General features: G+C 34.1%; 2 protein-coding genes and 3 long non-coding RNA genes across 5 annotated transcripts in view; 2 read left to right on the forward strand and 3 right to left on the reverse strand.

Annotated features, from left to right (window-relative positions):
* The window catches only part of LOC135789956 (uncharacterized), a 28,849-nt gene that overhangs the window by 11,751 nt on the left and 754 nt on the right, over nucleotides 1-16,344 (forward strand). The window lies entirely within an intron of this gene.
* LOC135789955 (uncharacterized) lies at nucleotides 164-7,819 on the reverse strand. Its single transcript, XR_010547684.1, has 5 exons — nucleotides 7,664-7,819; nucleotides 7,483-7,520; nucleotides 1,778-1,881; nucleotides 1,373-1,700; nucleotides 164-1,252 (listed from the first exon to the last, which is right to left on the reverse strand). It is a non-coding gene; the product is annotated as an uncharacterized lncRNA (long non-coding RNA).
* LOC135789957 (uncharacterized) lies at nucleotides 7,961-8,644 on the forward strand. The gene is made up of 2 exons (XR_010547687.1): nucleotides 7,961-8,084; nucleotides 8,199-8,644. It is a non-coding gene; the product is annotated as an uncharacterized lncRNA (long non-coding RNA).
* LOC135789952 (uncharacterized) lies at nucleotides 8,920-12,955 on the reverse strand. Its single transcript, XM_065300035.1, has 7 exons — nucleotides 12,545-12,955; nucleotides 12,332-12,488; nucleotides 12,153-12,259; nucleotides 10,150-10,349; nucleotides 9,846-10,084; nucleotides 9,531-9,782; nucleotides 8,920-9,274 (listed from the first exon to the last, which is right to left on the reverse strand). The coding sequence occupies exons 1-7, from the start codon at nucleotides 12,657-12,659 to the stop codon at nucleotides 8,962-8,964; spliced, it is 1,383 nt and encodes a 460-aa protein (XP_065156107.1). The 5' UTR covers nucleotides 12,660-12,955; the 3' UTR covers nucleotides 8,920-8,961.
* On the reverse strand, nucleotides 13,878-16,305 carry LOC135789954 (solute carrier family 25 member 35-like). The gene is made up of 4 exons (XM_065300038.1): nucleotides 15,838-16,305; nucleotides 15,125-15,622; nucleotides 14,711-14,936; nucleotides 13,878-14,268 (listed from the first exon to the last, which is right to left on the reverse strand). The coding sequence occupies exons 1-4, from the start codon at nucleotides 15,889-15,891 to the stop codon at nucleotides 14,075-14,077; spliced, it is 972 nt and encodes a 323-aa protein (XP_065156110.1). The 5' UTR covers nucleotides 15,892-16,305; the 3' UTR covers nucleotides 13,878-14,074.

Below are 16,344 nucleotides of genomic sequence, written 5' to 3' on the forward strand. Positions count from 1 at the left end.
ACCGATGAAGGCAATTACAGAATTAAAGTAAGAAATGCGAAAAGTCGCACGAAGATCGACTGACGAACAAAACACGTGTTAACTGTAGAACAGCGCGCGATCGACTAAACTGAAAAGAGAATTGCTATCAGGCATAAACAAAGCAGATAGCAAAAAACGCTCCCAGTGAAAATACATTTATAAGTTAAAAATTTACGACTTGTTTCGACTTGTAGCAAGCAAATATAAGTGCCGATTCTGAACCGGATGCCATAAAAAGTGTCATATTGTAGTTAATGATAAACGCTATTTGCGACACATGACAACACGTCCATAGCAGTAAATGGCTACCTAATAAACTTGTTGATGAGATGTAAAATGTTATTTTGAATTGACTATTTACAGTGCTGTACTTCAATGCTGCACTTAACAAAGCAAAGAGTAAATGCAAACTAACAATTTGCACTTGATAATCAAATTTATCAGGTAGTCATGCATTCATAGGAACACTGCTTTCATGTGCATTAAATGACATTTAACACTAACTGCAACATGACGGTATCGAATCAAAACATAACACACATTAATTTGACAATACAAATTTGTGCAATATATCTACAGACTAAAACAAGTTTAAAATTATTGTAGCATTTTGTGCACAGAATCAAAATCAGCCGAATTCTGTTCATTTTAGTCCAAATTAAATTTATAACTAAAGTTTTATGTTGCTTATCTCAGTCAAACTAAAGAATAACTAAAGCTTAAAATATAGAATAAAATATAAATATAAAGTAAAGATTTCGTCGGGTGCTTTTTTTTATATAATTCAATTTTATACCCGGAGTAGAATTGAATATAACTATAGTAAAAACAATGCAATGTAACTTATATCGCAAGGCAATGCAATATGACATGTTACGCAATAGCATTACAATCTAACATATATTGCAACAACAATTTGTAATGAAATCTTGGGCTGCATTTTGAAATAAAGTGCGTGGTAAATCTAAATTTGCCAGCAGCATTAAATTTTCAATCAAGTTTCAATATTATATAAACAAATATTCTTAAAAGCGCAGGTAACAATTCTTTAGTTCTTGTTCAGTTTCGTCGAGTCTTATCCTGCACAATTGGTTGGATTTTGGACCTGGTTTCACATCTCTGACAAATCAAGTCAAGAAGTACTTGGTCTTTCTTTTTTCCCATGCTTCAGAGGCAGCGTTCGGTAGGTTCATCCTCGGTGCTGCTTTTCATGAACGACGCCGCGTTAAACCTAAAATATACACATTATTAGAATGAAACGTATGCATATTTTTAGTCTTTCGTGATATGAAATGCCCCAAAGTATATGAAAAATCATATCAAAAATAAAATATTACATAAGATTACTTACATTTTGGGAAAAATCAGGCAGTGTCCTGAGAACACGTTGTAAAGAAACCTAAAGATGCTTTCTTTTACGGCTTGTTATATTTTCGACAAAACTCTCTCCAATACAAGGCGATAAATCATTTTCTCCGGTACCATAATCTGCGTAAAAAAATTAGAAAAACATTAAATTCTACCACTTACAATTTGAAACAAGTCCGAAAATCCTAGTGCGTTCTGAAGAAACCAAAAGATGCTTATTGTTATGAACTGCTACTGATTTTCAATAAAAACTTCATAGGATAATAAGTGCGGTAGGCCCGTGCAGATTAATAGGCCGTTTCCACATCCACCTGAGGTGAAAACAAAACTACGTTAGCATAACAACGAACAAGGAGTAATTCAAACAATTTACATCTAATTTACTCACCTTGGTACTGCTTCTTACGGCAAAGTAGACTAGAATCCGAAAATGAATTTAACAGCCCCTCTTTAAAAACGGTTCTGATGTTCTTAAGAGGTCGCTCCCAAGAACTATGAGAAAAGAGAATTAAATACCTTACTAAAACAATTTTTCTATACACAACTATACAAGAAAAATTGTGAGAGAAGAGATAAATCTTTATTTTATGTTAAATTATGCAAACACACATAAAAGTATCACACACGTGTTTAGCGGGTTGTTTATAGTAGTATTTTTTATGTACAAGGCCTATCTGATAGAAATTGGTCTGTAGATTAAGACGCTGCGATCAGATCTTAATTATCTCTTTTAGTTTACGAGATATTCGCGATTGAATAAAATGGGCAAAAATTGCAAAATGTCACTTTTTTAGCACTTTTAGTCGCGTTTTTCGACCTTTTACTGTAGGAAATATAATTATTTTATATTTTCGTCTGATAGAGAATCTTCCAATCTTTCATAATCAACAATTCGTTAGTAGCTATCTCTTTTAGTTTAAGAGATATGAATTTTTGCAAATCGTCGAAAAAAAGTATCAAGCACCCCCTTGGCAATTTTTCTTAAGACTTAAAATTTCATCTCTCAGATTTCCACTTTAAATAGCCTATCTGATAGAGATTGGTCTGTAGATTAAGACGCTGCGATCAGATCTTAATTATCTCTTTTACGATTGAATAAAATGGGCAAAAATTGCAAAATGTCACTTTTTAGCACTTTTAGTCGCGTTTTTCGACCTTTTACTGTAGGAAATATAATTATTTTATATTTTCGTCTGATAGAGAATCTTCCAATCTTTCATAATCAACAATTCGTTAGTAGCTATCTCTTTTAGTTTAAGAGATATGAATTTTTGAAAATCGTCGAAAAAAAGTATCAAGCACCCCCTTGGCAATTTTTCTTAAGACTTAAAATTTCATCTCTCAGATTTCCACTTTAAATAGCCTATCTGATAGAGATTGGTCTGTAGATTAAGACGCTGCGATCAGATCTTAATTATCTCTTTTAGTTTACGAGATATTCGCGATTGAATAAAATGGGCAAAAATTGCAAAATGTCACTTTTTAGCACTTTTAGTCGCGTTTTTCGACCTTTACTGTAGGAAATATAATTATTTTATATTTTCGTCTGATAGAGAATCTTCCAATCTTTCATAATCAACAATTCGTTAGTAGCTATCTCTTTTAGTTTAAGAGATATGAATTTTTGAAAATCGTCGAAAAAAAGTATCAAGCACCCCCCCTTGGCAATTTTTTCTTAAGACTTAAAATTTCATCTCTCAGATTTCCACTTTAAATAGCCTATCTGATAGAGATTGGTCTGTAGATTAAGACGCTGCGATCAGATCTTAATTATCTCTTTTAGTTTACGAGATATTCGCGATTGAATAAAATGGGCAAAAATTGCAAAATGTCACTTTTTAGCACTTTTAGTCGCGTTTTTCGACCTTTTACTGTAGGAAATATAATTATTTTATATTTTTGTCTGATAGAGAATCTTCTAATCTTTCATAATCAACAATTCGTTAGTAGCTATCTCTTTTAGTTTAAGAGATATGAATTTTTGAAAATCGTCGAAAAAAAGTATCAAGCACCCCCCCTTGGCAATTTTTTCTTAAGACTTAAAATTTCTTCTCTCAAATTTCCCTTTTAACTATCCTATCTGATAGAGATTGGTCCGTAGATTAAGACGCTGCGATCAGATCTTATTTATCTCTTTTAGTTTACGAGATATTCGCGATTGAATAAAATGGGCAAAATTGCAAAATGTCCAGTGGCGGATTACGGCCTAGGCGCACTAGGCGCGCGCCTAGGGCCCCGGCTGCCTGGGGGGCCCCGGTTGCCTGAGGGGCCCCTGGCACTTATATGTCCCATATAGACATAGTAATTCCACAAATACTTCATCAGTTGGTTTTGACCTCAGCCTTTATGAATAGCGTATTGGTTTTCACTTGGCGCCCAAAACGGCATTTCACACGTGTCCGCAAAGCAACCGTCACGGTTATATAGCTGACTTAAAACTTTTTATCTCCGATTTTATTTCTTTATGACAAACTGTTTAAAATAAAATTTTGATGTTTTCTGCCACGAATTTTTGTGACCTTTTCTTGAATATTGCATTAGAAAGTTGTAGCTATAATGCGAGTAGTATATTGCCAATTTTTTTAAATTTCGAACATCTGTGGAGGAGATGAGTTGAGGAATATTCCATTGAGGTTGTAAAATAGCGGGTAACTCTCTTTTTTGGAATATTAATTATTTCGTCTTTCTATTATTTTTTCACATCATTTTTTTATGGCTTAGATATCACAAACTGTAGGGGCCAATCTTATGATAACGCTGCTAACATGTCTGGCAAGTACAGTGGATTACAGGCACGCATAAAACAACATTCCAAATCAACTGAATTCATACCATGTGGAAGTCATTCTTTAAATTTGGCTGGGAATACTGCAGCGGAATCTTGTTCTGGAGCATTACAGTATTTTATGTTTATGCAAAATATATATATTTTCTTTGCTGCATCAACAAGACGGTGGAATATTTTAACCGAATGCATGAAAGATAAGAATTCTAAAAGTATCAAGAGAATAATTGATATACGATGGTCCGCAAGAGCTGACGCTGTTTTAGCCCTAAGACTAAATTATCATGACATTTACCAATCCTTGATAAAGGTAACCACAGATTCCAATGAAAAACCAATTTCAAAATTAGAAGCAAAAAAATTATCAAAAGAGTTCAATCAATTTGAGACGGCACTGTTAACAATTTTCTGGAACAAACTCCTACAGAGAATCGAAATTACCAGCAAATACTTACAGGAACCAAAGACAAATATTCTTAATAGTGTTAGTTTATTAAAATCATTAAACGAATTTATAACAGAGGTCAGAAATAATTTTGAAACTGTTGAAGAGGAGGCTAAATCTCTAACAGCTCATCATTCTTATAAAGAGATGAGACAAAGAAAACGCAAATATCCATATGATGAAACGAACAAAAATGATACAGCATTTTCGTCAAGAAATTTTTTTATTGTCAACATTTTTTATATTGTATGTGATGTATTAACATCAGAAATTACTCGAAGGGGCGATGTCTATATCAATGTTCTTAACGATTTTAAAATTTTCTTTGATTTAAAATTAAGCCGTGTTGAGACTAATAATTGTGTAGAGCGATTATTGTCTAAGTATGAAAAAGATATTGAGCCAGAATATTTCACTGATGAGTTAACTCATTTTCTAAAATACATACAAGAAGAAAATATTAGAGATCCATATGAAATGTATGCAACATTAAGTAATGGTCTAAAATCAACTTTTCCAAATATACACACAATACTGCAAATTTTTTTGACCTTGCCCGTTTCTAATGCAAGTGGAGAAAGGACATTTTCAGTTTTAAAACGAGTCAAAAACTATCTGCGCAATAGTCTTTCACAAGAGCACTTAAATGACTTCGCATTAATGTTCATAGAAAATGATATTTTTAAAAAACTAGAGTACGACAAAATTATTGAAATCTTTGCCCAAGAGAAGGCAAGAAAAGTAAATTTGTAATTTGTATTTAAATACGATTACCGTTTTGAGCACACGTACGATGAACTCGAGAACCAAGATAGCATTGAAAACGATAATCCCATCGCGGATAGTATGGCAGAAAATTTTACCTGTGATATTTCGATCGGTCCTGAAAACAATTAACGCACAACACCTGGTCCATCGCGAAGAGCGAATCGGAAGATAATCCATTAAATTTTGGAATAGTGCGTGTGGATTAGGCCTACTGGGGATACCACGATAAAAAAACGCGCCACGTACTCTACCTCAAGGTGGTGTGGAAATGAGTTTTGGCACAAACGAATGTTGAAGTAGACTTTGCGGCGCCCGTACGCTAAAACTATTAATTTTACTGGGCTAATAACCGTTTTGAAAATTTTCGGATTTAGGGGCCCCAAACTTGATTTGCGCCTAGGGCCCCACTGAAGCATAATCCGCCACTGGAAATATCATTAAAATCGCACACACGGTTCCCGAGATACAGCCAAATTTCCACCGAGTGTTATGAAAATTCACACTAGTCGTAAAAGTTTGAGAGCGATTTTAAGGCATTTCTAGCGTGATTTCGGGGGCGGCAACGTCGCATCTTATAATATGCCTATCGCTTTATCTAAATTTGAAAATATCACTAAAATCGCACTTACGGTTCCCGATATACAGCCAAATTTCCACCGAGTGTTTCGAAAATTCACGCAAATAGTAAAAGTTTAATAGCGATTTTAAGGCATTTCTAGCGTGATTTTTGGGGGCGGCAACTTCGCATTTTATAAAATGCCTATCGCTTTATCTAAATTTGGAAATATCATTAAAATCGCACAAACAGTTCCCGAGATACAGCCAAATTTCCACCGAGTATTTAGAAAATTCACGCAAATAGTAAATGTTTAAGAGTGATTTTAAGGCATTTCTAGCGTTATTTCTGGGGGCGGCAACATCGCATCGTATAAAATGCTTATCGCTTTATCTAAATTTAAAAATTTCATTAAAATCGCACGAACAGTTCCCGAGATACAGCCAAATTTCCACCGAGTGTTTAGAAAATTCACGCAAATAGTAAATGTTTAAGAGCGATTTTAAGGCATTTCTAGCGTGATTTTTGGGGGCGGCAACGTCGCATCGTATAAAATGCCTATCGCTTTATCTAAATTTGGAAATATCATTAAAATCGAACACACGATTCCCGAGATACAGCCAAATTTCCACCGAGTGTTATGAAAATTCACACTAGTCGTAAAAGTTTGAGAGCGATTTTAAGGCATTTCTAGCGTGATTTCGGGGGGCGGCAACATCGCATCGTATAAAATGCCTATCGCTTTATCTAAATTTGAAAATATCACTAAAATCGAACTTACGGTTCCCGAGATACAGCCAAATTTCCACCGAGTGTTTAGAAAATTCACGCAAATAATAAAAGTTTAAGAGCGATTTTAAGGCATTTCTAGCTTGATTTTTGGGGGCGGCAACGTCGCATCTTATAAAATGCTTATCGCTTTATCTAAATTCGGAAATATCATTAAAATCGCACAAACGGTTCCCGAGATACAGCCAAATTTCCACCGAGTGTTAGGAAAATTCACACAAATCGTAAAAGTTTAAAAGCGATTTCAAGGCATTTCTAGCATGATTTCAGGGGGTGGCTACGTCGCCTCGGATAAAATGCCTATCGCTTTACCTAAATTTCAAAAGATAATTAAAATCGCACAAACGGTTCCTGAGATACGGCCAAATTTCCACCGAGTTTTGGGAAAATTCACACAAATAGTAAAAGTTTGAGAGCGATTTTAAGGCATTTCTAAAGTTATTTCAGAGGGCGACAATGTCGCATCGTATAAAATGCCTACCGCTTTACCTAAATTTCTAAAGATCATTAAAATCGCACAAACGGTTCCTGAGATACAGCCAAATTTCCACGGAGTTTTAGGAAAATTCACACAACTAGTAAAAGTTTGAGAACGATTTTAAGGCATTTCTAGCGTGATTTCGGGGGCGGCTACGTGAATTATATCATATTGCAACACTGGCGTAGGTTGAGATAAATAAAAACTATTGATTTGTAAACAAAGGTTTGATACGTAATTTTCACGAAAAGTCTAACTACATTATAACTTACCAATGGATTTTCCATCAACTGCTAAGACATGGCGTACACTGTAATTAGAAAGAAGTTACGTTAGAAAATTCCATTGGATATAAAAATAATGTAATGAAATTACATTCACAAATCGGAGACCCACAACTTGAAACACAACCCGAATCTACCTACTTAAAATGTTCAGATTTATCTTACTTACCAAGTCACGGAGAGTCCTCCTGATGAAGAAAATCAACATGACTGCGAGAAATGTCCAATTCATCCCGGGACCGAAATTTAATAAACCACAATTCGCAAGACCCTGAAAAGCAGGGTGTTAGGCACACGGCAATATTCAGAATTGCAACACGAGCATTAAATAAATGAGCCGTTTATTTTGAAAGTGACCTAACTCCGTTTTTCAATTTTTGCCGGTTACCATGGTTACATGTACAACTTCATGTTATTTATCAGTGACGCACTTCAGATTGCTTATATTCAGAGAAAATACGGTACATTTTTACACATAGGTTTTCCGAATTAATTGAATAACTGACCCGTGTGGTTTGAAAGTGGCCTAACTCCATTTATAGTTACATCAAGGTATTTACTATTGATAATGTCGGAAAGCAGCGATGAAGGTAATTTCAATTAATTAGTATTTACAAGTCCACCTCATTTTGGGACAATTGCGTTAGTTAATTAACCTGTACGTTTAATTAATATAAAACTTAAAATTTAATATTAAATTATAGAAATTATTGCACCCATGAGGAAGAACCGAAGAAGACCACTTAGTTCAGATAGTGAAAAAGAAATAGTAATTAATAAAAAAAAAGCGAATAAGAAAAAGAGTTATAAAACAATATTCCTCGTCAGAGGATGAAGATTCAAATAACAATGGAGAAAAGATTGATGCACCATATATCCAAAAAGTGCGAAAGATAAAACGGAATTCAGGAAAAAGATATTGCAGTTAAACCGGAAGTATTGTTCATGAAAAAAATTTCGAAAACAAAGATTGTGGTTGTCGGAATGCGTGCACAAAAAATTATAATGAAGAAGAAAGAAAGAATATTTTTGAGAAGTTTTGGGGTTTGGCAGATTTTAACAAACAAAATGTATTACTTCACGAAGCTGTCTGTGAAACGAAGACGTTTTTTTTCTTCAATTTGAAACATCTTAAATTATGTTGAATGGACTTGGGCATCTTCAAATTTTATAATGAATCTGGCTGTTAATTTTGAAAGTGGCCCAACTCCATTCTTGATAAGGAAACGCACGTTATTTACTTAATAATTGCCACTATTTTAACAGGAACTTTAAATTTAACATCCTAAGATACGCTTAAGCAGTATGACTCCTTTGTATCTTATACGTATATTTTTAAATTCATTGAAACGCAAAACTTTCAATATCTCGATTTGAAGATAAATGGAGTTAGGCCACTTTCAAAATAAGCGGCTCAAATATTTCGTCTTGTTTCTTAATTAAATTTTAAAATATTAATATATTTTCTTATGCATTCTGTGCGACCTCTCTTGGAAAAACTTTCGTAATATTCATCTCGACTTTGGCCGCAATCACATCGATAAACTCATTGGTAGTGATAAAATCACTTTCCTTGATATTGTGTCCTTTAACGCAGAGAGCCAGATCCTTAGTGAGATTTCCTTCTTCGATCGCTCTGAGAGAACATTGCTCCAACAGCTCAGTAAATTCCAACAAGTCATAGTTGCAGTCTAATTTTGCGCGATGCTGCAAACCGCGTGTCCACGCAAATATAGACGAGATCGGATTTGTTGATGTTTGTTTACCTTTAAGATGCCGTCTGAAATAAAATAAAATGCAACATGAATTGATATAACTTCAATATACATTTGACTTTGGTTCCGTACAAAGTGATAAATTGACTTGTTTATATTCTTAAATGTAAATGTTATGAAAAAACTCAAAACAAGTCACGAAATCACGAGACGAATAAATTTCTTGTCGAGTTTTACATTGTAGAGTATCATGGTATGCAACCCATCTAACACATTCCGTTCTATTTATTAGTTTAAATTACTTTAAGGAAATAAACTTACTTGTAATGTTTAGTAATACTACCATGAGCTGGTTCAGTTAAAATTGTCTTTCCATCATGCGATTTCAAACTGTGCATCATCATCGCCATCGATCCAAACCCTTGACCGATAATATCACTTAAAACATCACCGTCGTAACTCTTCAATGCCCAGACGAAACCACCACGAGATTTGATCGCAGCTGCGCACATGTCATCAATTAACTTGTGTTCATAAGTCAATTTGACTTTATCAAACAATCTTTTATACTTGCTACAAAACAAAATACAAAAAACATTAACAAAACCTAAAAAATCAAAAATTTACCAATAATACCTCTCATATAAATGCTGGAAAACATCATAAAACATCGTATCATATTTTTTGAGATGCGTATACTTTGACGCAAAGAACAGCGGCATTTTACGCTCCAACGCCGTGTGGAAACAACTCTCGGCGAAATTCTTAATACTATCGTAGTGATTGAAGGTTAACATCGCGATGCCTGGGCCTTTGAAGGAATGCACTTCGTATTTGTATTCCTCACCGTCTGTTGTTTCATAAACAATGGAAACCTAAGTAGAAAAAATAATTATAAGGAAATATGTTTGTGGGCGTTTGTTTTTGTTTTTAGTCGTACTTTTCCTGGTTTGGTAATATTAATATCTGTGCCAGCATATTGATCGCCGAACGTGTGTCGGCAGATAATTATCGGGTCCGTCCATTTATTAACGAACTTGTTGATGTTGTTGCAAATGATCGGCTCGCGGAATTGCGTTCCATTCAAAGCGTTTCGGATCATCGTATTTGGGCTGGGCCACATTTTCTTTAAATTGTATTCTAAAATTAAACAAAAACATAATTAATTAATGCATTTTACATGTGAAATTGAATTTTACATTATGGCTCATGAAAAAATTTATAAGTGGTCTTTTTATTCACACGAAAAACTTATAATTTTCTTGGTACAATCTGTATATATTTATAAAAATAAATATGTGTATGTATGTATCTATTTAACTCCAAAACGAGAGAACCGATTTTAATGAAATTTTCAGGTAATCTTTATTTTATGATAGTGGATGATCCTGTGAAGTTTGGTAACTAAAATATAATTTACAAGATGTAAAATAAGAGTTGAAAGTTGCTATGGACAATTAATCATAGTTATAGTTATATAATTCAAATCTAGATGGCGTTATGATGAACATATATGCATGAAATTCGAAAAACACGGTTTTAAAAATAATTTGCAAAAATTATCTTGACACCCGGTAAATATCGCGTTTTTATGATGCGGAATATTTTTTGAATAATTTATTCAAAAACTACGCCTATGTTATAAATTACGCATTAATTACACCTATATGACGCCATAATAGTAATAATATACAAAGTACACTAAAAAACCAAAACTTTTTAGTCGTTTCCTGATTGTTCTCTAAAATAAATGTTTGTGTATCTACATGCAAAAAAAAAACAACAAATTTACATAAACAAATGCGCATCGAGACCAAAGTTTATAATGAGTTGGTATTTTAAGCGCAAACGTTCACGAATGTTATAAATATTGCGTCACATAGAACGCAAAAAGTATGAATTCATTTAGATTCCAATAACCGGAATGTTCAAGTTGAACATTTATAAAATTTTAATTAAACATTCGAATTCATCGCGTTATCACGTTGAATCAAACATGTTTTTTTTTTAATTTCTCGTGTAGATAATGATATGTGAAAAAATTATATAATATCTGCATGTATAGTAAAAATATACATGTGAATTATCACCCATTCAAATTTAAAGCATTAAAATTTAATAACGAAGTTAATTATCCGATGATAACAAGTAATATCAATGTTTTGCATATAGTTAGGTCAAGAAGTTCATTAAAATTATTTATAATCCGATGTATGCACGAAAATAAATGATTAAAATGAAAATAACCATTTTAGTAGTTAAAAAGATAATTAAATTATATGCAACACAATATACATCCGGTTAAATTTAATAAAATTTTAATATTTTGTACTTTACTCACTGTAGACTAACAAATAATGAATGTTTATTTGCATAAAAGATAAAGATGTAAAGGTTGAAAGTAGAACAAATAGATTTATCGTCTTATCGCTTAGTGGAAGATTAAAAGAAGTCTTCGAATGCGGGCCAGACCTCCTTCCTCATCATGATGCGTCCCTCATGCTTTTCTATTTATAGAAACGCGAGGCGACGGCCCGCGGCGCATGCAAAACTTCAATTGCGCTCAACAACTCCGTGCGACTCTTGCAACTACTATACCTATGCGATAAGTACAATGATCCCTCGATTTTTCAAACGTTAGAACCAGTCCCACAAGACTCAAAAGTATGAATATACCAAGTGTTTAGCGAAAAACTAAACAATTATAACCTCAAAACTTGAGTAAAATATGCAATAAAACGTTTATGAATGAATGAATGAAGTAGAGACAATGAAAGTGAATGCGCGTACCGTGTACTCGTACGTGATCTTGAGCACACGCGAGAATATTTTTTAGGTCGAGTGCATTTTTCATTCGAAGCTTAGCGCATTCGAATGGAGAAAATATTAATAAATAACGATTAGAAATCTTGATTTTGACAGGTCATAAGCTGAAAAACTCACCTTTTGATTTCTCTTCGTTGGGTGTAATTGTAGAGCATTTTATTCCGACGTTGTGTTTCAGAATTGCTTCGGTTGCTTCAACGACAACTTCATTATTGGTTTTATTTCTTTAAAAACAAAAAAATTTAAATTAAAAAAAAACAAATTGAATAATTTAATTAAACAAAACAAAATTTTACCTATTAATTAAACTACAGTCGTAATAATCTCTCTCCAAATTCAAATATGGAATAATCAATCGCTGTTTGATTTTGTCAAAAATAATTTTGGACATTTCATCGCCACCAATCTCCACAATCGGTTTCTGAACGATTATTTTCGTCTTTGTTGTTGTGTCTAAATAAAAAATTAATTATTTCAAACAAAAATTTAATTTTTTCATTAATACTTACAATTTCTATGTTGATTTTGATGATTTTGTATTAAATTCACATCACTGAATAAAACTTTAACTTCCTTGAAGTTATTTGTAGATAAAATTTTACTTGTTGCTCTTGAAAGCACCATTTTATTGTGCTTATTTATTTTATTTTATATTAATATTATAATATTTTTGATTTATTAAACCACTGCTCACTGAAAGTTTAATTTTATTCTGCGCGTTGTGACCCGACGCGATCGCGATGCTTAATTGAAATGAAATTGAAGCGGCTTGCAAACACTTGCTGACCGCGTGCGCGCACGATGGGACATAACAAAGCGGCGTGCAAGACGCGTGTGTGCAACGCGCATTCGAATGAATAAATGAATAAAATCACCGCGCTGCGCGAGCGCGAGGAGCTTACGAGTGTTACAAGCGCAAGTTGACTTATTTAACTACACACGAACGGCGCATCAGGCTCAGGTTTTCGTTAGTAGGGTAGGGTGGATGTGGATGTACGAGTTGTGAGATGAAAAAATCGAATGACGCTTTGCTTTTAATAGTCTGTTAGTATTTAAGCACTATATGTATGAGTATAGTACTACTACATGTGTAGTACTAGTGAGTAAGTGAGTAAAGTGTAGTGAACTTTAAACGGGCAGTAACTGTAACAAGTGACGAGCAACAAGTTGCATTAGCTTAATATTTTCATTATCCTCAAGTACGTCGATGTTGATGTTGATGTCGTATTGTGCAGCTGTGATGCGCTGTGTGTGCGTCTACGATGATTTATCGGTTTAGTTTATATTAGATCTGAAACTTACATTGAGCAACAACATTGAGAACATTTTTCGAGTAAAACGTTAAAATCGAAGTTTTAAAATAATGTTACACTTTTTATTATTATTTTAAAGTTTCTATTTAATGGCACAGCTTAAAAAGTAATAAAGGCACTGAGCATGAAATATTAACAATTTTATACATTTTAAAACGAATTAAATCGGATTTTTTATTGTCAAAGTACGATATCGTGTGTTACGTATGATTCAATGTTTTACGAGTATGAAAATTAAATCGTTGATTATTCGGGTATTTACGTCATTCTTGTGTTTGTGTGATAAAATTCCAAAACTTTGGTTATATCACCTTTACGCATTAAAAATGGCAACCTTGTACACTTGACAGTTCACAAACAAATGAACACAAGTTGGTGAGGGCGCTGTGCACGTTAAACGAGTTTCCAGGTTAGAATTTCACAAAAAATGAAAATTCTCTTTATATTCAATATAAATTGATAGTCTCTTGAATTTAAAATAAAACGCACTAGATTTTTGACCCCTACTACAAATAGTAAACATGCACTATTATTACTATCACTATCAATGTTTATTAGCTCATAAAACATTGGTTTCCTTATATATAAATTATATTTGTATAATAAATTCATCATTAATATTATTATACAAATTAAATGGTCTCTGTTTCATTACAAATATATACCTCGACCTACTCGTACTTAATATGTTTAACTTGGCAATGGTAACATTTTTTTTTTAAATGATCATCTCACATATCGATTGTAGTAATCTTTAAATGTGTCCCAGAACATTAACGTGAGAACCGTATGCGGTCCCAAGCGGAAATAACACGCTCCGAAACCTTTGTAAAACGCTAACGCACCTTCGGCATTGTGAATTTTCCTTACGCAATCGAAATATCCCTGATAAAGAAGGCCTTTCCCGTTTTTATCAACACCTACAATCAGAAATAATAACAATGATATTATAATAAGTCATTCAATAAAAAGACAAAGATATAATTTTTTAAATTAAAATGAGTCATATGAAGTTTTATGACCGAAACGATAAAATGAAAATAAAAGTGTAAACTTTCATTGAAAAAGCAGACTGTAAACAATAAACAAATTTAACTACCACAACGTGTCAATGCCACACGTATTGTTTAAATTATCAGTAATTTAAATTTAAATAATTATTTATATTAATACAAATCCATTATTACGTCTTAGATAAGACTCAATTTTCAATATGGCGTCGCAAGTTTTCATTTTCATTTTCACTTGTTTTGTGCAGAATACAACTCGCTAGCCTTGTTAAACGACCCAGAATAAAAGTGCATTGCAGTCACAAATGCAGTAAGGTAATAATAAGGTAATAAAGAGTATTGAACAGCTCACCTTGATTGTACAGCCGCGTCGAGATGAGGTCAAACGGCGTCATGGCGAACGCGGTGATGACGCCGCCGACCATACTCGCCGCAAACGCGATCGTAATAGGTCGATCTTTGAACGCCGCGTGTTTGGCAAGCATCTGCTTGCAGTACGCAAACGACGTCAACTGTGCCATAGAACCACAACATGCGCGAGGCAGAGATGACGTCGACCCACGGAATAATCCCCTAACCTAAAACAAGCAGATGGCGTTAGTAGTAATATATGTGACATTGGGAGCAGCGCACGATAGCGACACCTGTCGTCAATGTAGCAAAACACAAAAGCCGAAGATACTTAATCTATTTGGTTGAGATAATAAACGACAGGTGGCGCTATCGTACACTGTCAATTTAAACTGACAGTTTAGTTGTAACTTACACCGCCATCTTTCCAAATCGTCCGAAACGCATGAATCATCCCTGTATGTTGATGTTGATGTCCAAATGCAATTTCACTAGCTGCTCGTGCTTGCAGATGTGTTTTAATAAGATAAAGAGGACTGCCGAGGAACGCCCCTGTGGCTCCACACAACCCACCCGCAACTACATTCCGATAGAATATAATTTGTCCGTTGTCGTCTCGAATTAACCCACTGTTGTCGATAACTTGATAGCTACCCAACCGGAAGCCATTGAGACAAAGTTGAAACCACAGCGCAGGCGCAAGTCCCGCTTGTAGTGCTAGTATCCCATCATGTTTGGCGATTACATAGCCGGCATGGAAGACATGACGATAATGAACAGCATGTTTACCACGTGCGTGCAACTCGCCCTGAAGTTGCATACGCACTTTCATCACTTCCAGTGGATTAGTAAAAAGGCCGGCACATACTGCCGCTGAGCCCGCAAGGGCGTATTCGGCGATGTCAAACTGTAACTGGAGGGCAACCGTTTGTACATTTAGAATTAGATTATAGATGGCGCGATATTCAATCAAAACAATTATGTATCCGCCCCTTTGAAACCCCAAGCGGCACAATGCCGCACTATATTTTGTATTAGATTTTATTTAACTCGTGTTACTAACATGATCATGAATCGTTTCAAGGTTGACTCAATCGAGTTCAACTTTTTGTTTGTTAATTTACTCACGTTTTGCTTTGGATTGGGAACATTCCGAGGCAGATTTTGATGAACTGTGGTCATTCTGATGGTTATCACTCGCACACAAACTGTTTGTGATTATCTTATCGTTGGTTTTCCGCTGTTTTATTTACTCATACGTCATTACAACGCGTGTTACATCAGCGGGCACGTTACCAACACGCGGCGGTTCAAATTCATCTTAAATCGTATTTCGGAAAACGTGTTCGCACGACGCGGCCAAAAATAAAAGTTAACTCGCGCGCTTACTGACGAACGTGATTTGCAAATATCGTTGGTGTGCATGTATAATTTAAGATAGAAAATGACAATGGCAATGAAAGTTAATAGAAACACTTTACAGTCGCATTATGTAATTGGAATCATTTGTAGTATAACGAGTGTATCACATTTGATTAAAAAACGAAATCAAAAATTACAGAAAACTGTAATTTTTTTCTTATGTTTATCACCACACTAACTTGTCGTTGCTTATTTTTTGGTTAGGTTATTATT

Source organism: Atheta coriaria, unplaced genomic scaffold (genome assembly GCF_025399875.1).
Source record: "Atheta coriaria isolate IRGN ID8LTWV9N9 unplaced genomic scaffold, Caltech_Dcor_3.1 hic_scaffold_3_pilon, whole genome shotgun sequence".
Taxonomy (NCBI): Eukaryota; Metazoa; Arthropoda; class Insecta; order Coleoptera; family Staphylinidae; genus Dalotia; species Dalotia coriaria.